Source organism: Coregonus lavaretus (assembly GCF_964263955.1).
Source record: "Coregonus lavaretus genome assembly, chromosome: 4".
NCBI lineage: Eukaryota > Metazoa > Chordata > Actinopteri > Salmoniformes > Salmonidae > Coregonus > Coregonus lavaretus.
Genome location: NC_139991.1, coordinates 14,564,839 through 14,591,723, shown reverse-complemented (window position 1 = coordinate 14,591,723; position 26,885 = coordinate 14,564,839). Strand labels below are relative to the sequence as shown.

At 43.8% G+C, this 26,885-nt stretch overlaps 1 protein-coding gene across 1 annotated transcript in view; it reads left to right on the top strand.

Annotated features, from left to right (window-relative positions):
* adamts18 (ADAM metallopeptidase with thrombospondin type 1 motif, 18) overlaps window positions 1–26,885 on the top strand; it is a gene marked incomplete at both ends in the record, with an annotated part of 54,603 nt that overhangs the window by 6,523 nt on the left and 21,195 nt on the right. Inside the window, 9 exons of the mRNA XM_084159567.1 lie at window positions 12,539–12,806; window positions 13,330–13,529; window positions 13,733–13,816; window positions 13,924–14,074; window positions 14,918–15,023; window positions 16,370–16,507; window positions 16,650–16,803; window positions 17,764–17,859; window positions 18,487–18,635. Of these exons, the coding sequence (XP_084015693.1) occupies window positions 12,539–12,806; window positions 13,330–13,529; window positions 13,733–13,816; window positions 13,924–14,074; window positions 14,918–15,023; window positions 16,370–16,507; window positions 16,650–16,803; window positions 17,764–17,859; window positions 18,487–18,635 (1,346 nt within the window). The remainder of the gene's footprint in view (window positions 1–12,538; window positions 12,807–13,329; window positions 13,530–13,732; window positions 13,817–13,923; window positions 14,075–14,917; window positions 15,024–16,369; window positions 16,508–16,649; window positions 16,804–17,763; window positions 17,860–18,486; window positions 18,636–26,885) is intronic.

Sequence of the window (26,885 nt, the reverse complement as noted above, 5' to 3'; positions counted from 1 at the left end):
TTGCTGCAAAGAAATCACTGCTAAAGGACACCAATAAGAAGAAGAGACTTGCTTGGGCCAAGAAACACAAGCAATGGACATTAGACCGGCGGAAATCTGTCCTTTGGTCTGATGAGTCCAAATTTGAGATTTTTCGTTCCAACGGCTGTGTCTTTGTACGACGCAGAGTAGGTGAACGGATGATCGGCACATGTGTGGTTCCCACCATGAACATGGAGGAGGAGGTGTGAAGGTGTGGGGGGGCTTTGCTGGTTTATTTAGAATTCAAGGCACACTTAACCAGCATGGCTACCACAGCATTCTGCAGTGATAAGCCATCCCATCTGGTTTGGGCTTAGTGGGACTATCATTTGTTTTTCAACAGGACAATGACACAACACACCTCCAGGCTGTGTAAGGGCTATTTTACCAAGAAGGAGAGTGATGGAGTGCTGCATCAGATGACCTGGCCTCCACAATCACCCGACCTCAACCCAATTGAGATGGTTTGGGATGAGTTGGACCGCAGAGTGAAGGAAAAGCAGCCAACAAATGCTCAGCATATGTGGGAACTCCTTCAAGACTGTTGGAAAAGCATTCCAGGTTAAGCTGGTTGAGAGAATGCCAAGAGTGTGCAAAGCTGTCATCAAGGCAAAGGGTGGCTACTTTGAAGAATCTGTTTATCACTTTTTTAGTTACTACGTGATTCCTTGTGTGTTATTTCATAGTTTTGATGTCTTCACTATTCTACAATGTAGAAAATAGTAAAAATAAAGAAAAACCCTTAAATGGGTAGGTGTGTCCTTTTGACTGGTACTGTATATTTATGTGAATGGTGTGTATTGACAGTATGGACAGTATGCGAATAGAAAAGGTGTGTATAGCAGCAGATATTTATTTATATTTTATTTTACCTTTATTTTATCAGGGAGTCATACTGAGACCAGATCTTTTACAGATGAGCCCTGAATTACAGAAAATACACACATCAAATGTATAAATACAAAATGCAAGCAGAAAGAAGGAAAACACGGTCATAATAAACAAACACATTCATCAGTAATAAGGTCCTCAATCAGCTATATAGGATGAGCCATGACTAGAATACAGTATATACATATAAAGTGGGTAAAGCAGTGTGTAAACATTATTAAAGTGACCAGTGTTCAATGACTATGTACATAGGGCAGCGGTCTTTAAGGGGCAGGGTAGAGTACCGGATGGTAGCCGGCTAGTGACAGTATCTGAGGTTCAGGGAAGGGTACTGGAAGCAATGGAAACAGTAAAGGTGTTAGCTTAAATTGAACACAGAACTATATACAGTATATCCCATATTTACTTTAAGATTCTATAAAATGTCTATTTTCCCCTCATATCCTCTCTGTCTCTCTATTTCTGACCTCTGGTGAGTTTGGGAGTGACTGAGTGCCAGAAATAGTGGACTTCCCAACTTGGCCACCTGCAGAGTCATCATCCACTGTCAGAGGAAGTTGCTTGGTCCCAACTGGGCTGACAGGAAAACAAGATGAACCTTGCCCATTCGATTCAGCTGATAAGGGGGCTGTATAACATCAATAGCCATGGCGTTTCCAGGCCCACCTCTGCTTTATGTGGAGAACAAGGGCTGCTCAGTGGGTGTCTATGCTCTTTAAAGGCAATTAGTGACGCCACACACTCTGTGGAATGCTCTAAGCTAACGCTGAGGGAAATTCAAATCATTATTGGCCAGGTCGAATGATAGACATGGAGACATAGGCCGCTCACACAGAAGTGGGCTGTATTTTGGGCTGATAATTGCCTGTATCTTTTTACCATAGCTGACAGAAGCTGAGTGATGTGGATGCTCTGGTCTGCATTCGCCGACACTGTGGTCACATGTAACGCTGAGCTGGAGTGCAGATGTGTTTTAGAGCTTTATAATCACTGGCTTTGGGTTTCTCACACGTCTCTCCCAGCCTTTAACAGCATGTAAGCACTTACTAATTTAAAATATAATGTCATGGTTGGGAGCCTTAAAAGCAGCTACAGTTTACACAAAGACAAGCTAATTACGTTTCCCCCCGCAACAGATCCTAAAGAACAAGCTATAAATTGTGTCCCGTACTTACACTGAAGACATGCATGGTCGAAATGTGTACGGTTACAGTATGTAGTCACAGGCCTCAGAAAACCACATGAAAGCAAAAGCAAAGTCATGTTGTAATAGCTTCCATAGGAAAGTCCTCTGAGACCATTGGTGTATAAGCTAATTCCCAACATGTAGACTGAAACGGTTCGGAAAACTGTCGACTCAGAGGAACCATGTGCATGTTATCCTGTGAACTGAGAATGGTGGTGGGGGAAGTGTCGTCTGGTCTGCAGGTCTGAGGAGAAATAGACTGGTGCTTAAGAGAGGACATCTCCCTCTAATCTTTGTAACTCTTACAAGTGTACATTTAAGGAGATCACAAGAGGTCTGCCACATCAATATGCCAGCTTTCCCTGAAGTCTGAGGACCTGGTGTCTCTTTACTCCCTGTGAAATTCCATACATCTCAAGTACTTTTCAGATTATAGATTTTGTCATGAATAACATCCATTTAACAGCATGTTACTATAAATAGAAAAAAATATACATTACATAAATCATACAGTACATTGAGGTATTAGTATCTGATATTACTGATATTAATGGCTACTACTATGTTTGTGTTTTCTTTGCATGTTGTCCCTCCAGTGTTTTGCTTTTACATTTCATCTTGCAGTTCTACTAGTCTTCTCAGGACTTTCACAGAAATACAGTTCAGGCAGAACTAGAAGAGAGACGCACCACATCCCAACAGATGGAATCAATTTCCTCCCATTATCAAGCATAGGCACCTCCATCTGCTAACTGCTGGAAGATGTTGTTAGATATTTTACAGTAACATTTGGTTTGTTTCTGAGAGAAATGGAATACATGTGTGATAATTGAGCCTGAGGTGGTGTGGGGGGTTGGCAGACAATGGGAAGCGCTAGCTAGCTAACAGTGGATTTCCTCCAGGGTGTTGGTTAAAGTTTTTTGTGGGTTAAAGGGGAGGAGGCACATCACAACAGGAAGTGGCTAGCGAGATCCCAGGCTAATCTGCTAACAGAGTTACACAGATAGAGGTTAGAACCTGGAGGAGGTTCTTTGTCTCCTCCATCTTTGTCTCGTTTGCAGTTTCAGTCTGTGTGAGTAATTATGTCACTGACAGATTTGTTAATGCCGCAGGCTTAGTTCAGGGTAGCTTTACAAAACATATGCAAATGTTAAAAATGGGTTCCTCTGGGATGAAGTACTACTATCACCACTGCAAAAATTAGCAGAATATATATATATATATATATATATATATATATATATATATTTATTGATGTAACTCATGGCAGAGATTTATACAAATAGCATCCATATATCCATGCATAGGCCTATATTGCAATTTGCTGAGAGTTAGTTGGTGAGATCCCTAAACTCGTCAGTTCAAAGGGCTGGAGCAGTCACCAGACCGACCAGGCTGCCAGATATTTACAATGCAGTGGAAAAGTGTAATGAAATGACAGTGAGGGTTACACTCAAGTCTTGTGGCTATTAAGTCAGTGGAATGGTTTCTAAGTCCAGTATAGCATTGTGTATCCTCCCCATGTTTGTCAGTGTCTCCCTGCTCTCTGTCCTCACCGCTGTCTACTCTTAGATTATGGCCTATGTCAGGGGCTAGCTAGGGCTGGCTCATAGGGAGGGGTCCTGGCTGTTCTGGCTGCCCAGCTGTGCTGAAGACATGCCGTACGGTTCTTCTCTCTCGGTCTGGACACAGTGTTTGAAGGCCTGTGGGGCTCTGCCGAGGTCACGTTAGAGAATGAGGAGGAAAATGTGACAGAGGAAGGCAAGGCACACGAGGTACCCTGTGGCTCGGCCAAAATAGACGTCACTGCATTTAGTGTAAACCCCCTTTTGATTGAAACCCATCAGTCGGAAAGAGAAATTACTCTGCCTCAACAAAGCACCGAAGCAACACAGAGAACGAGGCTGACAGACATCGACGGACGCCCGAAGCCATTACTGCCCATTACTATCATGGGAGAAACAGAACCAAGTTTGACAAGAGCCCCCGGGTTACTCACAGGGCCTTTTGATCCTCATCGGGGGAGGAATGAGCGATACGAGGTGGTTTGGTGGTTCTGTCAGGTCCTGGGGGAAGAGAGATGGATGGGGTTATGGTGGACTTGGCCTCCCCAGAGTGCTCCCGTTGTCCCCCTGTCCTGTCCCAGGAGGTGGGAGTCTGGGAGCGGATGCCTGTGCATGGTGGCAGTCTGCCATGGCCCGCCACTGTTTTCACAACAAGAGCTTCTGCATGGCTCCCCCTTTGTGCGGCCTATGTTTACTTTGCCACCTGCTAGTCTGGGGAAATGTGGCTCAAGAGGGTGAAGGGGGAGGTGGGTGTCACACATAGAGAATGGACAGAGGTCATGGGGTGTGAGGGGTTTGGGGGGCGTGGATGACAATGCACAGCTATTTGGGCTGGATTTGGAGAGTAGGAGGTGAGATTAGATGGCATTCCATGGCCAGATGGAATGTGTGAGGTTCAGCACTCTAGTCAACGATCTCAGACATGGTGGAATGAATTGCTTAACTTGGTCGTCAAAGGTGAGAAAGGACAGAGGTTTGGGGAAACCAAACAAAAATGTAATGGCTGCATTCACCTTTCTTCACTCAGTTCTTTCTCTGTCTCATGCAATCACATCATCACATCAACAAATGACTAGGTAATACATCATAGTGTAGTAGTCTTGACCGAAAGAAAACACATATTTTTTTCTCCAGTCTGCCAATGCTTACAGAGGCATTTCACCATTATCCCTCTGTTTGTAACTCACTGTGGATGAGGCCAGGTGGATACACCTTGCTCCGCAGCGCTGTCTAATGCTGTCTAACCCTGCTGACATGAACATCCACAGCAATGAACTGATGGTCTGTCAGAGGCCAGGGTGTTTATCAGCCTGTCTGGTAGCTCTGCCAGGCGGAATAAACCAAACCACTGCTTCTTCATTCTACAGCAACATGACACATTTCACGGACTGAGATAAATGCACGCTCAGCTAGCACAGCACAGCGAACTCTTCCAGAATGTCTTGGATGCGGTCGTTGCTGCCAGATTAATGTTAACTTGTGTTCTGGTCTTATATTGCAACCCTAAAGCTGGAGGGCTGTTGCAAATGCATTACAAATGCTCAACTTTAACTCATCCAAAACTACACTAAACAAAAATATAAATGTAAAGTGTTGGTCCCATGTTTCATGAGCTGAAGTAAAAGATCTCAGAAATTTTCCATATGCACAAAAAGCTTATTTCTCTCAAATGTTGTGCACAAATTTGTTAACATCCCTGTTAGTGAGCATTTCTCCTTTGCCAAGATAATCCATCCACCTGACAGGTGTGGTATATCAAGAAGATGATTAAACAGCATGATAATTACACAGGTGCACCTTGTGCTGGTGACAATAAAAGGCCACTCTAAAATGTGCAGTTTTGTCACACAATGCCACAGATGTATCAAGTTTTGAGGGAGTGTGCAATTGGCATGCTGACTGCAGGAATGTCCACCAGAGCTGTTGCCAGAGAATGTCATGTTAATTTCTCTACCATAAGTCGACTCCAATGGCATTTTAGAGAATTTGGCAGTACGTCCAACCGGCGTCACAACCGCAGACCACATGAATGGCATCGTGTGGACTAGCAGTTTGCTGATGTCAATGTTGTGAACAGAGTGCCCCGTGGTGGCGGTGGGGTTATGGTATGGGCAGGCATAAGCTACGGACAAAGGACACAATTGCATTTGATCCATGTGAATTTGAATGCACAGAAATACTGTGACGAGATCTTGAGGCCTGTTGTCGTGCCATTCATCCGCCGCCATCATCTCATGTTTCAGCATGGTAATGCACGGCCCCATGTCGCAAGGATCTGTACACAATTCCTGGAAGCTGAAAATGTCCCAGTTCTTCCATGGCCTGAATACTCACCAGAAATGTCACCCATTGAGCATGTTTGGGATGCTCTGGATCGATGTGTTCGACAGCGTGTTCCAGTTCCCGCCAATATCCAGCAACTTCACACAGCCATTGAAGAGGAGTGGGACAACATTCCATAGGCCACAATCAACAGCCTGATCAACTCTATGCGAAAGAGATGTGACGCGCTGCATGAGGCAAATGGTGGTCACACCAGATACTGACTGGTTTTCTGATCCACAACCCGACCTTTTTTTTTAAAGGTTTCTGTGACCAACAGATGTATATCTGTATTGTAAGGGTTGTAAGGGTTGGTGTGAGGTGTGACCCAGGTTCGGTGCAGGATATACAGTAGGCAGAGATGGTGAAACAAGGATCTTTACTGGTGGTCCTGAAGCCAGAATACAAAATAACGGACGTATCACGATAAAAGAAAGGCGGAGCAAATAAGTCTCCAAAATCCGTCTGACAGACAAAATACGAAATACTACCTAAGACTGAAACAAATAACGAAACAGGGAGAACACTTCTCAAGTACCTGTTCATAGGTCTCCGATCAGACACTGCATAGTACTGCTGGACATAGAGAAACTAGCAGAGAAAACTGAGCAAGGGAAGTGAGGGCATAAATACACAGGTGAACAGGTAGACACAGGTGAAACCAATAAGATAATGATTAGTCCAGACTGTGAGTGAGGAGGTGCCTAAGGTTGTCAGAGGATGACACCTAGTGGGTCGCTACGGAACTGCAACCCCCTCCTGTAACACCCAGTCATGTGAAATCCATAGATTAGGGCCTAATTAATTTATTTCAATTGACTGATTTTCTTATATGAACTGTAACAGTAAAATCTTTGAAATTGTTGCATGCTGCATTATTTTTTTTTCTTTCTGTATAAATAAAACTGTCAGCCTGTGGTGATGTTTGAAATAGTCTTTTACACCTCCATATACTGTAATGGTATAAATGAGGAATCTACAGTTGATGTTTTATAATTGTTTTATTTAATTGGAAAGGTGTTCTGTATCAATAAGTCAAACTTTCAAAGATGAATCATATTGCTATGGATTGCCAAATGTAAGACTTATGGCAGTTGCACATGGCCCATAGACAGAAATCTGACTAGTGAGTAAGTCAAATGCATTTTCAGATGTGTTCAGTGGCGGCTCCTGAAAAAATTCTCAGGAGGGGCAATTTTTCTGATGATTTAGGTGACCTACACACATTTTAAAAAAGATATGTCCAGCAACAACATGAAGACAGGGGCAGCATATAAGTCAATACCAGAAGCATTTATTGACTGATCTGGGGAGATGGATTCCAGTTTCTGTGACAGATTATAAATAATCTCTGATGCCTTTGTTATATTAGCTTTTGGTTGAATGTACTGTCGTAGTAAATATATAATGTTATAGCTTGGTCTGACTAAAATCTTGTGCATGACCCATTTTGTGTTGGGCGTTTGTTTTCAATCAATGCTGTTCCTATCCTATAACAATGGACAAAAGAGTCCTATCTTGTCAGCCTTGTCAGCAGGTGGCCAAGGACAACACCCACGCCATAGGTCTCTCAGTTCTTCCAACTCACGAGTTCTTGCTCTGAGGACACACACACACACACACACACACACACATCATCACTGATAACACACACACACACACACATCATCATCACTGTTAAACACACACACACACACACACACAAATCCCCTCTCTTTAGGCTGAACATTTGAAGACAGAGAACCCGACTCAGAGCCAATGCAACAGTGGAGGGGACCTCGCCCAACTCATCAGGACCAATCAGAAGATCAGAACTACTAGATTCAACCTACATCATTTATTGTATAAAATGTCTGCACACAATGTTTTCGGGGCTCTCTTCTCCCTAAGAGTTTGACGAACGAGTCCGTGCACGCGATTCCAGATATCTTTACCTCTGAATAAACTGCCTTTATTATACCATATCCACCCTGTCCAAAGTCTCTACTTGGTCTCAGTTCTCCAGTAAACTTGTGATTATCAACAGTACACAACGGTAACAAACAATTGGGGGAACTCACGGGGCAGATAGTAAGGTCGCAATGACACAGAAAGCAGTTCAATGTCGGGGTACAGAGTCGCTCTCTTACCAGGATCGCGGTCCGCTCTGACCAGGGTGAAGCCGGCCGGCTCCACTTCTCTGTCCGGGACTCTGTCATCCAGCCAAGTCTCCCAGCTGTATTGGGATTCCGCTGCCAGCAGCGTTTTCATTATTTAGTCCGTTCGTAGCGGGTATGTACACGATCAACAAGATCAGTCCAAAACCAACCACTGGAAATCCATGGTTGGCAGAATGTTTGTAAACTAAGTCTACAAATTAAACGCCACACTGCAGGTCGCAACAGAGACGCTGCTAGCCGCTATTGTCTTAGTTACGTTCATGGTTACGTCACGTATGACGAAAGCGCGTAAGTGCAAGCCCACAGACACCCATAGAGAATGTATTGAAAGCTTTGAAATTTGAAAAAAATAGATTTTACATGACAGGCTATGAGAGACTTCTGGGCGATTTTCAACTTGACTGAAATCGCCCCAAAAACGGGCGGGGCCATTTGAAGCACGACTTTAGCCTGATTTGACATTTAGTGGCTGGCAGATCAGACGTGAACACTGATAACTACTGTTGCCGTGATATAATTGATTAGAAAAAAAATCCCTTCCTTTTCCCGTTTGGCAGTGCGTCGCCCATATCGCCCTATTGAACAGGCCGTCCCTGGATGTGTTACAGTAGCTTGGTGCCTTATGTTCTCTTCTTGATTGACCTTTGGCATTATGCCTAATTAATGAAAGGATATTATTACTTTTGACTTGAACCTCAACCCCTCTCTCCCCTACCTACTGCTCCATGTAATCATCAAACTGCACACACACATGCACGCACACACACACACACACACATACACACACACGCACACACACAGACACACCACGGGGAGCGAAGGGTGTTGAAGAAAAGCTATCTGCCTCGGAGGATGACAAAGAGCCAATATCGGATCTTTTCAATCAGTGGTTGGCTTTTAATGCTTGCTGACAGGGTTCCATAGAGAGGCTATCTCATACATCGTAGCCCTCCTCTAACATGTAAAGGGAAAGTGAATACCGCAGTGTTTCAGCTCTTTTCGCTAATCAAATTGATTCAGTCCCCTCCAGTACTAGCTCAGATAACAGGACCATGCTGATGTTTGAAGATTAATGGCCTCCCGCTTAATGTGTTTTTACAGGCAGTCTCTGAGAGGTTGTCTCAACACTTTATTCCTTTTTTTGGAGTGTATTGGAATCCTTTACATGAAGAGCTGGTTAATTAAAGAGCAGTTTCTTGCAGAGGTATGTTCAAAGGGACTTTTTTCACTTTGGGTTGTTGTTTCTGTTGACCTGCAAACATTTTAGACACTACTAGTTAGGAACTTCTCTGACAACCTTTTACCAGTTACTCTCTGACTGCACTATCATCTATAAAGCTGTCTTGCATCATGTACTTTATATTTTTTTCACTGTATCTGACAGCTGTATCCATGGCGACTGCCAGTACTTAGGTTGTTCACAGCAGTTTTTTTACGGCCGTGTTTGAGAGGTAAACTACACTGTAACTGAAAACTGTAATTTATACAGTAATGTGGGGTATTATCAACAGTAAAATACTCTGAAATGTTTTACTGCAGCTTACTTCAAATTATGGTGCATTGTGTGAAAATTTTGTGGACAAGGAAATAATTGATTTATTTAGAATGTTACTGTTCCTAGAATATTAGGGCCGGGAAGATACAAGTATCGCAATACTGGTTAGTATCGTGGCAAGGAAACAAAACACGAAGCGTATTTAACTTCTTTAGGAAAACAGCACTAATGTTGGAAACAAACATCATTATGTTGTCATCCAGAGTCACATGTATTTATTTTCCAAGCTATAGCACACAATACAGCAGGTTTTTAAAGGACCAAAGAGTTTGGTCTGCTTCATGTTTTTACTTTTGGGTACTATATCTTTGGAATGCCAAAAACCTTTTGGGTGCATATAATTGTTGTTTATGGCTCTTTAACATACAGTACCAGTCAAAGGTTTGGACACACCTACTCATTCAAGGGTTTTTCTTTATTTTTACTATTTTCTACATTGTAGAATAATAGTGAAGACCTCAAAACGATGAAATAACACATATGGAATCATGTAGTAACCAAAAAAGTGTTAAACAAATCAAAATATATTTTATAATTGAGATTCTTCAAATAGCCACCCTCTGCCTTGATGACAGCTTTGCACACTCTTGACATTCTCTCAACCAGCTTCACCTGGAATGCTTTTCCAACAGTCTTGAAGGAGTTCCCACATATGCTGAGCACTTGTTGGCTGCTTTTCCTTCACTCTGCGATCTGACTCATCCCAAACTATCTCAATTGGGTTGAGGTCGGGGGATTGTGGAGGCCAGGTCATCTAATGCAGCACTCCATCACTCTCCTTCTTGGTAAAATAGCCCTTACACAGCCTGGAGGTGTGTTGTGTCATTGTCCTGTTGAAAAACAAATGAGAGTCCCACTAAGCCCAAACCAGATAGGATGGTGTATCGCTGCAGAATGCTGTGGTAGCCATGCTGGTTAAGTGTGCCTTGAATTCTAAATAAATTACAGACAGTGTCACCAGCAAAGCACCCCCACACCATAACACCTCCTCCTCCATGATTTACGGTGAGAACTACACATGTGGAGATCATCCGTTCACCCACAAAGCGTCTCACAAAGACATGGCGGTTGAAACCATTGCTCGTGTTTCTTGGCTCAAGCATGTCTCTTCTTCTCATTGGTGTCCTTTAGTAGTGGTTTATTTGCAGCAATTCGACCAAGAAGGACTGATTCACACAGTCCCCTCTGAACAGTTGATGTTGAGATGTGTCTGTGACTTGAACTCTGTTAAGCATTTATTTGGGCTGCAGAGTCTGGTAACTCTAATGAACTTATCCTCTGCAGCAGAGGTAACTTTGGGTCTTCCATTCCTGTGGCGGTCCTCATGAGAACCAGTTTCATCATAGCACTTGATGGTTTTTGCGACTGCACTTGAAGAAACTTTCAAAGTTCTTGAAATGTTCCGTATTGACTGACCTTCATGTCTTAAAGTAATGATATACTGTCGTTTCTCATTGCTTATTTGAGCTGTTCTTGACATAATATGGACTTGTTCTTTTACCAAATAGGGCTATCTTCTGTATACCCCCCCTACCTTGCCACAACACAACTGATTGGCTCATACGCATTAATAATGAAAGAAATTCCACAAATTAACTTTTAAGAAGGCACACCTGTTAATTGAAATGCATTCGAGGTGACTACCTCATGAAGCTGTTTGAGAGAATGCCAAGAGTGTGCAAAGCTGTCATCAAGGCAAAGGGTGGCTATTTGAAGAATCTCAAATATAAAATATATTTTGATTTGTTTAACACTTTTTTTAGTTACTACATGATTCCAAATGTGTTATTTCATAGTTTTGATGTCTTCCCTATTATTCTACAATGTAAAAAATAGTAAAAATAAAGACAAACCCTTGAATGAGTAGGTGTGTCCAAACTTTTGACTGGTAGTGTATTTTGAGGCGTGCCTTGTAAGAGGCTATATTTGTTACACCAATGAGTTAGAATGCTGTACAAATGTAACTCCTATGTGGTTATAGTGCCCCATCAATTTAAAATGTATAGGGGACAGATTGGAGTGGCAGCAAGTCTTGAACCTTAAATGGTTGACCGTTTTGCCATGTCGTTTTGGTCTGTTTTGCCCTGTAGTCGCCCTGTAGTTGCCAGTATGAAAGCCTTTGTTAAGGCCTCTAGAACTGCAAGTGATATAAAACACATTAATATGTTGTAACGTGTAAACACCTTACCTAGCAGCCAACCTGCTTTAACCAATTCCATTGAGCCTCCCCTCAATGAATTTCATTTATCCATTAATTCATTCTCATTACGGTAGCATTGACTTTTGTACAGTATAATACAGTCAATTCTACAGTAGTGTACTGTGTGTCAATACACAGTACTTGCTTTGATACCGTATTTATATTACAGTAGGTGTACTGTAATATGAAATACAGAATTTTACTTGCCACTGAGTTGCCTGTAAGTTACTGTCAAATTCACTGCTACCCCTTTACAGTGTAAGAGTTGTTTCTAGATGGTCTCTGAACCCTTGTGTTAAGGAGCAACTGCCCCAGAATACCTCTGATACCCTTTGCTATCATCCTGGCAGACAGTAAGTCACATTCCTGTGGGTGCCTGACCAATGGAAACATCTATGGAGACACCACCTTGTCCCAGGGTTTCTTGTGTCTGTGTCTGGGATGAGATGACTCCTCTCTATTTGTACGTCCCTTCAGGCCTTATCTAAGAACTGCTGACAGACCTCTTACTTACACCATTCCTTAACACATGCCAATCTACATTACTTATTCCTGATCACACACTCATCTTCATCCCCCATGATGAATGTTTAATGTTGATGAATAAATGTAATGCCCATGGGTGTCTGTGTTCTCCAGTCAGGTCTGATCCGGATGTCTGATGATGAGTACTTCATCGACCCCTTGCCCCAGCACCTAGCTGCAGAGCACAACTACAGCTCCCCGAGTGGACACCACCCACACGTGGTCTACAAACGCTCGGCTGAACACAAAGTCCATGGTGGCCAGAGGTCCATCCACAGCTCCCAACCTGACAACCGATATCTACAGCACCATCACCAGCGTCACCACGACTACCAGCACGGGAAGCTGCAGAGACAACACTTCTGTGGACGCCGCAAGCAATGTATGTAAGGGAACTTCCTTATTATTATGACTGCCTTTGATGCGCTCACATGAGAAAAACACATTACAGTCACGTGGGACTGTGTGTACAGGACAGTGGTAGTAGAGATGGTAGAGAGACATGCTTTGTAGTTTTATCACAGAAACAGAATGATAACAATGCAATAACATAAAGAATGAAGGTCAAAATGTCCAAATATTCTGCTACTGATTGTTTATGATGTAATGTGTACAATGTACTTTGAAATAAATAGTGCTCAGATAGCGTAGGGGTATAAAGTAGCTGGGCTTTATAGAAATGAATACTCGGAAGTAGCATGAGGAGTGAATGACTGTGAATATTTCCTGCTCTTTCAACACTCTGCCAGCCCTGTGCTCTTATCAGGGAAAGGTCCAGGAAAAAGGAGGAGCTGTCATTTGTGCTACTTTCCAAAGCATTTCTCTCTCTCCCTGTCTCTCTTTCTCCCTCTTCATATCTCTATCCCTCCCTACCTGCCCTCTATCCCTCTTCCATATCTCTGCAGACACTCCCAAGCCCCCTGCTGAGGATCGTCTCGTCATGCCTGATGAGTTTGAGCTCCCAGGCAGGGTGAAGCGATCACCCATCACGTCTAACAAGGTGGGGGGCCTGAATGTGGAAACGCTGGTGGTGGCAGACAGGAAGATGCTGGAGAAACACGGCAGAGAGAACGTCACCACCTACGTCCTCACTGTTATGAACATGGTGAGCATGGGAGGGACACCAGTCATCAGTCATGTAACATATCCCAAAGTAGATTTGATCCTAAAGCAAAACCCTGGCCTAATGCTTGACAAACAATGAATGTCATGATTTATGTATTTATTTCACATAAAATGTTAAGCAACGATTCATTTGAACCGAAATGTTTAATCTAAAACTGGCAATCTGGGTTTGTTTTGTTTTAGGTTTCCAGCCTTTTCAAAGACGGCACCATCGGAACTGATATCAACATTGTGGTGGTCAGCCTGCTTCTTCTAGAGCAAGATCCAGTGAGTCACATCGATCTGAGTGCCTGACAATAAAATCACCAGCCTCCCCAACGTCATGAATTATCCAGTCTCCCCTTATGATCTATTCCTCTCTGTCTCCTCCCCAGCTCGGCCTGTCCATCAACCACCACGCTGACCAGTCTCTCAACAGTTTCTGCCAGTGGCAGTCGGGCCTGATTGGGAAGCGCCACGACCATGCCGTGCTCCTCACCGGCCTGGACATCTGCTCCTGGAAGAACGAGCCCTGTGACACCCTGGGTAATGTCTCACCCCAGGGGGAGGGGATGGTAGGGGTGGGGGCGGGGGGAGGTGGGGTGAAGTAGGTCAGCCAGGGCCCCTGAGGTGACTGTTGGAGATTAGAGCCCTTAGTCATGGTGCTGCTGGGGAATTAGACTGCACCAGAGATCATGGGGTCACTTCCAGGGTGGGCGGGATCCTGCATGCTCTGCCTGGACTCCCTCCGGCAGGGGATTTCACCTGCACTAAATACACCCTTGTAAAAACTCACGAACACACACATACACACAAGTATGGCCATGCATACACGCACACATATGCACACACCCATACATCTTACACCCATCCCGCTCTCTCCTTCTCTTCAATAGTGTGAACGATTGGCAGCATTGTCAGATCAGTTAAAACTGAAGCATCAGCCAACTATAATTAATTCATCTCAAAGGCTCCAAACCACAAGTATGCACTTTGGGAGGTACAGTATGAGGAGCAAGCGAGGCCTTGATTTAAATATGCTCTTTGTAATACAACCAACAGTTTTCATGCTACAATCCATAGCGTTCATGCTCTCTGTGGACCATTTAAACAGTAAAGACTGCATTTATTGCCGTGTAACAACAGTCTTGGCTCACTCTAAAAGCAGGATTTTTGAGGTTGGCGATAGTAATGCCTGTATTGAAAATAAGTTTGTCTTGTAACACTGCCTACGGTCTTCCTTCTCCCCAAACAGTTATGTTGTCTGATAGTTTTTGTAGATAGACACAGTAGCTTTGTATGAATACATATTTGAGCCTGATATCGCCCTTACCATACTCTTTAACTTTCCGCCTCTCCTTCTCCCTCTCCCTCTGCTTATCTCTGCAGGTTTTGCTCCTATAAGTGGAATGTGTAGTAAATACCGGAGCTGTACGATTAATGAAGACACAGGACTGGGCTTAGCTTTCACCATTGCTCATGAATCAGGCCACAAGTAAGTCCATCAATGCCCTTGCTATTAGCATTAGCCATTAGCTTTACCTTCACATGGAGCAGAATAGACCCCCATGAATTTTAGGAGAACAGGAGAACACCTAGTACAGGTGATGAACGTGTAACTATACAACAATGTATTCGTGGGACATTAGTCCTAACAAATGCATGCAAGCTTCGTTTTTATAGAAAGCCATGCTTAGTTGCAATGTGATGGCTTGAGTCTACAGTGCAACATCAAAGAAGAATAGGTCCATTTAAAGAAAGAAATACAGACTAAAACAATAACATTACGCTAGCAAACTACTTAATTTGCTTCATGACAATGTGTGAAACCATATAAAGTGCCACAGGCGATGGGTATGCTCTGTTTGGGTTTACACGTTTCCATCGAGATAAGAGGCAGTTTATATTTGACATTTGAGATTAAATTATTATGGTAAAGCCCTTTGTGTGCTTGGCAGTTTCTCAACACAAACTGGAAAGAACCTGTTCCTTAGATACACCGAGCTGGTAACATGTCAGAATTCCTGTAATTTTCAATGGCTTAATCACTTTGGTGAAATTAATAGGAATCATTCCCAGAATTTGCACATTGTTCAGATGAAAACCACTTCCAGGCCAAATACCATTAATCACTGACAAATTGAGGAGAGGTTATTTCTAAATAGATGACGTCGTCTTTTACAGACTAGCGAACCTCAGCTATGTACTGTACTGTAGGAGGGTGGACCTAAGCATTTTTAATACTGTATCAACACATGCCTGTTTATAATACATCTGTTTCTAAACCAAGCATGAGGCTATGTTAGAAACGTGTGACCAATCATGCTCCATGGAGCTTAACGAGTTTTATAAAAATAAAATGTTGTAAGGTTACTTGGGTAAGAGTTCCAACCTGACCAGTAGAGTTCTGACCTGAGGCTGGACATTAACAGTCTCTCTCTCTCTCTCTCTCTCTCTCTCTCTCTCTCTCTCTCTCTCTCTCTCTCTCTCTCTCTCTCTCTCTCTCTCTCTCTCTCTCTCTCTCTCTCTCTCTCTCTCTCTCTCTCTCTCTCTCTCTCTCTCTCTCTCTCTCTCTCTCTCTCTCTCTCTCTCTCTCTCTCTCTCTCTCTCTCTCTCTCTCTCTCTCTCTCTCTCTCTCTCTCTCTCTCTCTCTCTCTCTCTCTGGCTCTGGCTGTCTCTCTCTCTCTCTCTCTCTCTCTCTCTCTCTCTCTCTCTCTCTCTCTCTCTCTCTCTCTCTCTCTCTCTCTCGCTCTCTCTCTGGCTGGCTGGCTCTCTCTCTCTCGCTCTCTCTCTCGCTCTCTCTCTCTCTCTCTCATTCTTAATGATCTGTCTCTCTGGCAGTTTTGGGATGATCCATGATGGAGAGGGGAATCCTTGTCAGAAAGCGGAAGGAAACATCATGTCTCCAACCCTGGCAGGAAACAACGGGGTCTTCTCCTGGTCTGCCTGCAGTCGCCAATACCTCAGCCGCTTCCTCGGGTAAGCCTTATAAATTGACCTCAGATATGGCTGCCATGCATGTAATGATGTAGTTTGGTTCTCATGCACCTGTTTGTGTTTAGGAGTCCTTAATGATAGGTCCCTGTCTGATAGTTCAGTGTTTCTTGGTTTTGTTCCACAGAACAGCTCAAGCATCGTGTCTGGTGGATGAGCCCAGGCAGATTGGGCAGTATAAATTCCCAGAGCAGCTCCCAGGCCAGCTCTATGATGCTGACACACAGTGCAAGTGGCAGTTTGGCTCCAAGGCTAAACTTTGCAACCTGGACTTTGTCAAGGTACCTGACACTGATAGGCACATTCGTTAGTGAGTTGCATGAAACTGTCTGACAAGTGTGCTACTGGGAAAACTAGGTAGGGTTTAAACCAGTATTATTTAATTTGCATGATCTTTGTAGGACAAACCATTCTATGTCCAAAACAGCCGTATTTAACATCCCATTACAGTATTCAAAATGGGTCCAACAGACTTGAACACAACCCTAACGGAATGGGCCTCTATAAGCTTCCACTATACTACATTCAACAAGACATGCATTGATATGCAAATCCAGCATGAATAAGGAACGGGTCAAGAAAAGGAGGTTGTGTGTGGGAAATCAACATCCACGCCAGTCCATCTGTACGATTAGTGCTCATGGTATAGCCTGCTCCATTGTACATCCCCCATACAACCTTTTGTGTTCTCCTGAACCCCAGCCCTACATTTGAATCCGTCTCCTGAACCGCGATGTAGGTGACTCTACATCTTAATTAACAAGGATTTGGGATGTTTGCCTCCCCGTGTTTCTTCCCCCTGTTGGGATTCTGCGGTCGTTTCGCACGGTGCAGGGGAGCTAATTAGCCGCGTGCTCTGCTCTTACGGCTGGTCTTGGCACACTAGCCCAGTCAGTCTGCTGCAGAGCTAGATTAACACAGGGGGACTAGCTCTCTCACAACCACAGTCTCACTAGCTGTCTGCCAGATGCAATCGGGCGGCACGCCAGCGTGGCACAGGTCCACCGCCTGGCTCCCAAGGCCTCATCTCTCCATACTTACCGCTGCATTGTGGGAAGAAATAAAATATACATGAATAGTGTGTTTCAGGGAATGCAATGATTGGTTTTGACAGGTTTTTTGGAAATGGGGGGTGATTGCTTGTAACCGTGGCAGTGCAGTGTTGGTGGTGTAGTGGTGGTGTTCTGATGAGGGGAGGCAGATGCTGGACTCACTGTTTGGTGTGTCTGGTCACTCTGCAGGACATCTGTAAGTCACTGTGGTGCCACAGGACAGGTCACCGGTGTGAGACCAAGTTCATGCCCGCTGCCGAGGGCACCAGCTGTGGGACTGACATGGTAAGTGTACCATCTGTTTCCATGGCAATGTTGCCCATCGTGAATGGGATGGGAGGAGACAGAGATTTCCCTCTAACATTATCACTCAGTGTAACACACTTTCAAACACACACAGCCGTAAAAACACACAGGGACGCATACACAAATGCCTAAGGCCCAAGCACATGCACAAAATACAGGTTCACTCACAAATCCACATATACACACACCTGCAGGAGCGTTTTGTGCATTGTTAAATGTCCCATAAGGACACAAGGCTCCTATTCTTTTTCCTCAGTGAAAGATGATAGTGGGAGAGAGAGAAAGGTGGTGATGTGTGTGAGTGTGTGGTTTGGCTCAGATAGGCCTAGGTCTCCAGGTGTGGTGCTGGGCATTCACCCAAACCAGCAACCTCAGCCATGGGGCAAGCCAAAGATCCTACCACTGATACTAACTCAACTTTTTCATTTTTTCTCTCCACCCCGCCCTCATCCTCCCCTCATCTCTCTCTCTCTCTCTCTCTCTCTCTCTCTCTCTCTCTCTCTCTCTCTCTCTCTCTCTCTCTCTCTCTCTCTCTCTCTCTCTCTCTCTCTCTCTCTCTCTCTCTCTCTCTCTCTCTCTCTCTCTCTCTCTCTCCTCTTTCAACAGTGGTGTCGGCGAGGCCAGTGTGTGAAGTATGGTGACCACGGTCCGAGAGCTGTCAACGGTCAGTGGTCAGGATGGTCGGAGTGGTCGGACTGTTCAAGGACCTGTGGGGGAGGGGTGATGTACAGGGAGCGATCCTGCACCAGCCCCAGGTACAGTACTGTTAGCTATACTAGGGGGTCAGGTGGGGTCATAAGAGTTCACTGCTTATTTAGAATCTCTCTCTGGGCTCTTTTTATGCATAGCCTACTAGGGGAGAGTGGGGTAAGTTGAGCAATTTTTACATTTAGTATCAGTCTGTCAAGGGAAATATAGTATTATTTCTAACAAAGATATCTACATATATATCAGGATGTTGTGTATCCCTGGAAATAATCAGAATTCATGTAAAAATTACAGTTTTGAAAACATAGCTTGTCCAAAGAAAGTGGTATCTTGGCAGAACTTACCCCAGGTATGAGGTAAGTTGAGCCATCGGACAGGGTAAGTTAAGCCATCTACAAATGAACATAGGCCAGGCCCTGTTGTTACCTCACATCCAAGCGATAATGCCTTGCATTACGCCTGTGATGAAAACACTTTAATTTGCTCAACCATTGGCTCAACTTACCCCTTGGCCATTGGCTCAACTTACCCCAAGGCAAACATTTTGACTATATTAGCCCACACAGCTACAAGGATGCACTTTCATGCTAGGTTTAGGACGTCATATTCACGCTTATAGAGACCTCAACTGATGTATAGAACAATCTTAAAATGATCTACTTGAAAAGTCTAACACACTAAATTCATTTGACTTGGTGAAAATCAGTTTTTTGGATCTAACTTGCTTACCACTTTTTCCATGACTCCATGAAAGGATGACATCTTCCTAAATATTTGGTTGAATGATACATTTTGTGTATAGTTTCCTAGAAACAAGGGTGGCTCAACTTACCCCACTCTCCCCTACCTGAGACTACAACACATAACAAGCCTAGATTTGCACTGGGTGAACTCAATTACTCCTGGTAATACCCCAGAGAGGATTCTTACTGTGATAGTTACTCCTCCCTCTTTTGAGGCATTTTGTCTTGTCTAGTAGAGGTAACGCTCCATACAAGATGGCTGATGGATAGATGAGCTTGAGGCATGAGTAGCCACATTATACCTCAGATGGCTGATGGATAGATGAGCTTGAGGCATGAGTAGCCACATTTTACCTCAACTGTTGCTTGTCTTCGCTAAGTCTCTACCAGCACTACCGTAGAACACATGCAGAGGTCCACAGACAGTGTGTCTGCTCTGTGCAAACAGAACAGGGTTGGATTTAGACAGGTAAACATGGCCTTCCTCCCAGTCAGCTCCCCCTAACTTACTAACTGAGCACCTGAGAGCGTGGCCTGCCTGGCTAGCTGCCTGCCAGTTGGCTGTCAGCCCATTAAACACTATTATCTGTCAGTCTACAAACAGACAGCAGGCCAGATTAAAGGGTTCTCTCTCATGCCAGTTTAACCTGCTCAGCCAACAGCGCTACTCAATGCTCTGCCTCAAGCTACTCGTCCAATCTTCTGACTTACCTAGGCAACACAAACCTTTTCTTCTTCAAGCATTCACAGCCGAGGCAGACACTGAACACACACACACACACACACACACACACACACACACACACACACACACACACACACACACACACACACACACACACACACACACACACACATACACGTAAATATAGAGAAGTAGCCCCAATACTGGATACAATTCTCAGGTTCATATTAGTTTGTCAGTTAGATCTTCTGTGCACTAAATGTCTCTCTGCTAGATTGTTCTCATAATACATCTGATTGATGTCAGACTTTGTGTGCTTGTTGCCTGCTACTCCCACTAGTAGTCAGATTGATGTGAAAGCTCAAGAAGAGCCAGATTGCATCTGACCTTTGGCTTCTGGATTAATTAGAGATTACGAGTTCCTCTGAGGGCAGGTTTGTCTTTGGAGGGCTTTGCTGCTTCAGAAAAGGACAAGGAGCTGAAAGAGGGAGGGACATTATTGATGGACAGGTGGCTTAGATATCTTAGCATCTGGCTTGTTCTCAGGTTTGTGTCTTGCGGGACGGGATGTGATCATGCCTATTGGATAACATCCAGGCGCTCAACCACTTTGATTGCGTCAATGATAATGAAGACCTCAACTCAAACCTTTCCAGTGTGTTGAGAACACTGATTTCTTTGTTCCGTAATGTTGATGAATAAGACGATCTGTTAGTCACACCAATTAGACTATGATCGAGAAATTTTATTTAATAAGACTATGATCTAGAAATGTAATGGCAGATATGATTTCCAGGACAGTTGAGTGTGTTTGTGTGAGTGTTTGTGCGTGTGTGTGTGTGTGTCTGATGGTGTAAGCCCAGGTGTTTCCTCCCAGCAGTTGCAGCAGGTTGATGGAGGATCTCTCCTCTCAGCACAGGCAGGATAGAGTAACCTTCCCAGGCACAGGTGTCCCTATGCTGTCTCTGTGTGGAAACTATGTGGCTTGGGAAGTCCACCTTACCTTCCTCACTTACGTATGTCTCTTTTCGTTAATGGCATAACGTTTCAATGGCTTTTACTTGTACCTCAAATCAATACATGCAGACAAAAGCAACAAAAATACTCCCACATGCTACAAGGGGGAACCCTCAATCGGTTTGGATGTAGTGTCTCAGCAGACAGTTGGAAACTACTTCTCCCTCTCCCCAACAGTCTGTCCAGTCAACAGGCCATATGTGTTGGAGGACTGACGTTGGTGAGGTGCTGTCTTCTCTACTGTACCTGATTGTTCACTTAATCCAGCCTGGACCAGCCTGGGGAGAGGGAGAGCCAGAGGCAGACAGACCCTGATATGATGCACGATACATAGTCAGTGATTAGCAGACAGACCATACATGGAGCTATAGAGGTATAATCCATGTTGATAAAAAAAATGTTGCCATTAAAGAGGTATTTTTAGTAAGAAGCAGCCGCTAAATCTTGATTGATGTTGCGAATTGGAAATCATGGCGTCAGTGGAAAAGGCATGACCTGAAATTGTCACGAGTCAGTTTACCTACAGATCCTACAGGATCTTAATTTGATCACCCTGTTGCAGGAGAACTTTCCTGCAATGCAGGAAATTTAAAACTTGTAGTGTATTTGAGGTTTCTGAAGTTTGTATTTTCCACTTTGACATTTCAGACTTGATTTTCCCTTACGAAAAATGCATCAACCCCTACAAAAATGTCCATTAATTATAATCCACATAATAATTCACATTTCCTCTTGCTGCAGGATTATTTTCCTGTTGTAGCAAACTGGCTCAAATTAAGATCCTACATCTGTACAGTATGGAGCAATGGTAATTATGATACTTTACTTCTCTGCTGACTACTTTCTGGGTATTAAAATAATCTATAACTCCCTCCTGAGCAGTGTCTTCATTGACATTTCACCATTGAACTGTTGGATCTGTTTGTCCCCTTAAATCACATTTTAGCTCTGATCCGTGAGAATAGGAGAGTGTATTTTAAGCAATCTGTCCAATTATTTTGGCAGCCCCCTCTTGGTATAATCTGTGGTTCTGAAGATGGATTACCCTCAATCTGCCGACATGTTTTGGCTATCAGACTGTAACATCCCTGTGTAGTTTACAGATTAGGGGAGAATATGTTCTCTCCTCAAAAACCACAGAACATATTATATAATGTACTATGCAATTATATTCAGTAAAGATTATATCTTTGTTTGAAGACCTTTAAAAGGTTTCAGAAGTTCCAAATCATCTTAAAGACACTGTTGATGGCTACCTAATATACATCATTACAGGTGTTGTAAAATATAGATTTCTTATCAGTAATATTTTTATTTTGTAGTGAGGGAATCCCCCTCTGAACACAGCAATCACCTGGCAGATTAAATCAATTAACAGTCCTGATAAATATGGCCATATACAGTGGGGAGAACAAGTATTTGATACACTGCCGATTTGGCAGGTTTTTCTACTTACAAAGCATGCAGAGGTCTGTAATTTTTATCATAGGTACACTTCAACTATGATAGACGGAATCTAAAACAAAAATCCAGAAAATCACATTGTATGATTTTTAGGTAATTCATTTGCATTTCATTGCATGACATAAGTATTTGATCACCTACCAACCAGTAAGAATTCCGGCTCTCACAGACCTGTTAGTTTTTCTTTAAGAAGCCCTCCTGTTCTCCACTCATTACCTGTATTAACTGCACCTGTTTGAACTCGTTACCTGTATAAAATACACCTGTCCACACACTCAATCAAACAGACTCCAACCTCTCCACAATGGCCAAGACAAGAGAGCTGTGTAAGGACATCAGGGATAAAATTGTAGACCTGCACAAGGCTGGGATGGGCTACAGGACAATAGGCAAGCAGCTTGGTGAGAAGGCAACAAGTGTTGGCACAATTATTAGAAAATGGAAGAAGTTCAAGATGACGGTCAATCACCGTCGGTCTGGGTCTCCATGCAAGATCTCACCTCGTGGGGCATCAATGATCATGAGGAAGGTGAGGGATCAGCCCAGAACTACACGGCAGGACCTGGTCAATGACCTGAAGAGAGCTGGGACCACAGTCTCAAAGAAAACCATTAGTAACACACTACACCGTCATGGATTAAAATCCTGCAGCGCACGAAGGTCCCCCTGCTCAAGCCAGCGCATGTCAAGGCCCGTCTGAAGTTTGCCAATCACCATCTGGATGATCCAGAGGAGGAATGGGAGAAGGTCATGTGGTCTGATGAGACAAAAATAGAGCTTTTTGGTCTAAACTCCACTCACCGTGTTTGGAGGAAGAAGAAGGATGAGTACAACCCCAAGAACACCATCCCAACCGTGAAGCATGAAGGTGGAAACATCATTCTTTGGGGATGCTTTTCTGCAAAGGGGACAGGATGACTGCACCATATTGAGGGGAGGATGGATGGGGCCATGTATCGCGAGATCCTGGCCAACAACCTCCTTCCCTCAGTAAGAGCATTGAAGATGGGTCGTGGCTGGGTCTTCCAGCATGACAACGACCCGAAACACACAGCCAGGGCAACTAAGGAGTGGCTCCGTAAGAAGCATCTCAAGGTCCTGGAGTTGCCTAGCCAGTCTCCAGACCTGAACCCAATAGAAAATCTTTGGAGGGAGCTGAAAGTCCGTATTGCCCAGCGACAGCCCCGAAACCTGAAGGATCTGGAGAAGGTCTGTATGGAGGAGTGGGCCAAAATCCCTGCTGTAGTGTGTGCAAACCTGGTCAAGACCTACAGGAAACGTATGATCTCTGTAATTGCAAACAAAGGTTTCTGTACCAAATATTAAGTTCTGCTTTTCTGATGTATCAAATACTTATGTCATGCAATAAAATGCAAATTAATTACTTAAAAATCATACAATGTGATTTTCTGGATTTTTGTTTTTGATTCCGTCTCTCACAGTTGAAGTGTACCTATGATAAAAAATTACAGACCTCTACATGCTTTGTAAGTAGGAAAACCTGCAAAATCGGCAGTGTATCAAATACTTGTTCTCCCCACTGTAGGATGGTGTTTGATAGTACGAGCCTTTATAAGCTCTTAAAGATGCTTTACAAATGTTAAAACACAGCAGTTATTGTCAGTGTGTGCAGCCTGTGATGCTATCAGGTTGCAGACCCCTGGATTAATATCAGCCTGGGAGGTCCAGTAGGCCCTGAGGGCAGAGGTCAGTAGGGCTCACTGGGGGCTCCACACCGCACAGAGGGGAGTGTGATCCAGCAGGGAGGCCCAGCTCCCAGCAGGCCTTTGATTCAGATGGGAGTACTGGTGCGGAGTGACTGGGGAGGAAGCAGGGCAGCAAAGTAGGAGGTCTAGTGGTGGTTAGGGGTGGTCAGGAGCCTGAGAGAGATGACCCTGTGCAGTGGTGGTTGCTGTGTGAGGGACAGGGAGGAGAAGGAGGGAAGGGGAGGACAAGGAGGGGGAAGGGAGAGAGCAGGTGATGACTAGCCAGACAGGATGACCTCTAGTCCTCTGAAGTTTAGACTCATTGCTGTCGCCGGGAGATTTAACGTCCCTCTGGGATGCTGGAGGTACAGGATCTGCTGAGAGAGAGAAGAAAAAGGGTATAACAAGAAGTTAAACTTGGCTGGTTTCTTTTGTAGTCTGGTACACCCTTATGAATGTGAGTGAGTAGTCAGCAATCCCCAAAAGTGTTTTTCAATCTACTCAGTATGGTTCAGATACTGTACTGCAGGGTTCCCCAACTGGTGGCCCGCATGCCGAATTTGGCCCGTGGGTGATTTTATTTCGCCACCCCAAGTTTTCTGGAATTTATTCAAGGGCTTTTCTTTATTTTGACTATTTTCTACATTGTAGAATAATAGTGAAGACATCAAAACTTTGAAATAACACATATGGAATCATGTAGTAACCAAAAAAGTGTTAAACAAATCAAAATATATTTGAGATTTGAGATTCTTCAAATAGCCACCCTTTGCCTTGATGAACGCTTTGCACACTCTTGGCATACTCTCAACCAGCTTCACGAGGTAGTCACCTGGAATACATTTCAATTAACAGTTGTGCCTTCTTAAAAGTTAATTTGTGGAATTTCTTTCCTTCTTAATCCGTTTGAGCCAATCAGTTATGTTGGGACAAGGTAGGGTTGGTATACAGAAGATAGCCCTATTTGGTAAAAGACCAAGTCCATATTATGGCAAGAACAGCTCAAATAAGCAAAGAGAAACGACAGTCCATCATTACTTTAAGACATGAAGGTCAGTCAATACGAAACATTTCAAGAACTTTGAGAGTTTCTTCAAGTGCAGTCGCAAAAACCATCAAGCGCTATGATGAAACTGGCTCTCATGAGGACCGACACAGGAAAGGAAGACCCAGAGTTACCTCTGCTGCAGAGGATAAGTTCATTAGAGTTACCAGCCTCAGAAATTGCAGCCCAAATAAATGCTTCACAGAGTTCAAGTCACAGACACATCTCAACATCAACTGTTCAGAGGAGACTGCGTGAATCAGGCCTTCATGGTTGAATTGCTGCAAAGAAACCACTACTAAAGGACACCAATAATAAGAAGAGACTTGCTTGATCCAAGAAACACGAGCAATCGACTTTAGACCGGTGGAAATCTGTCCTTTGGTCTGATGAGTCCAAATTTGAGATTTTTGGTTCCAACCGCCGTGTTTTTGTGAGACGCACAGTAGGTGAACGGATGATCTCTGCATGTGTGGTTCCCACCATGAATCATGGAGGAGGAGGTGTGATGGTGTGGGGGTGCTTTGCTGGTGACACTGTCTGGGATTTATTTAGAATTCAAGGCACACTTAACCAGCATGGCTACTACAGCATTCTGCAGTGATACGCCATCCCATCTGGTTTGCGCTTAGTGGGACTATCATTTGTTTTTCAACAGGACAATGACCCAAAACACACCTCCAGGCTGTGTAAGGGCTATTTGACCAAGAAGGAGAGTGATGGAGTGCTTCATCAGATGACCTGGCCTCCACAATAACTAGACCTCAACCCAATTGAGATGGTTTGGGATGAGTCGGACCGCAGAGTGAAGGAAAAGCAGCCAACAAGTGCTCAGCATATGTCGGAACTCCTTCAAGACTGTTGGAAAATCATTCCTCATGAAGCTGGTTGAGAGAATGCCAAGAGTATGCAAAGCTGTCATCAAGGCAAAGGGTGGCTACTTTGAAGAATCTCTTTTTAAACACTTTTGGGGTTATTATTTCATAGTTTTGATGTCTTCACTATTATTCTACAATGTAGAAAATAGTAAAAATAAAGATGAGTAGGTGTGTCCAAACCTTTTGACTGGTACTGTATATGTATGTATTTATTTATTTATTATATATACAGTGCATTCGGAAAGTATTCAGACCCCTTGACTTTTTCCACATTTTGTTATGTTACAGCCTTATTCTAAAATGGATTAAATAGTTTTTCCCCCTCATCAATCCACAAACAATATACCATAATGACAAAGCAAAAACTGTTTTTTGCAACAACAAAAAAACTGAATTACGAGATTTACATAAGTATTTAGACGCTTTACTCACTACTTTGTTGTGAAGCACCTTTGGCAGCGATTACAGCCTCAAGTATTCTTGGGTATGACGCTACAAGCTTGGCACACCTGTATTTGGGGAGTTTCTCCCATTCTTCTCTGCAGATCCTCTCAAGCTCTGTCAGATTGGATAGGGAGCGTCGCTGCACAGCTATTTTCAGGTCTCTCCAGAGATGTTCGATCGGGTTCAAGTCCGGGCTCTGGCTGGGCCACTCAAGGACATTCAAAGACTTGTCCCGAAGCCACTCCTCCGTCGTCTTGGCTGTTTGCTTAGGGTCATTGTCCTGTGGGAAGGTGAACCTTTGGCCCAGTTTGAGGT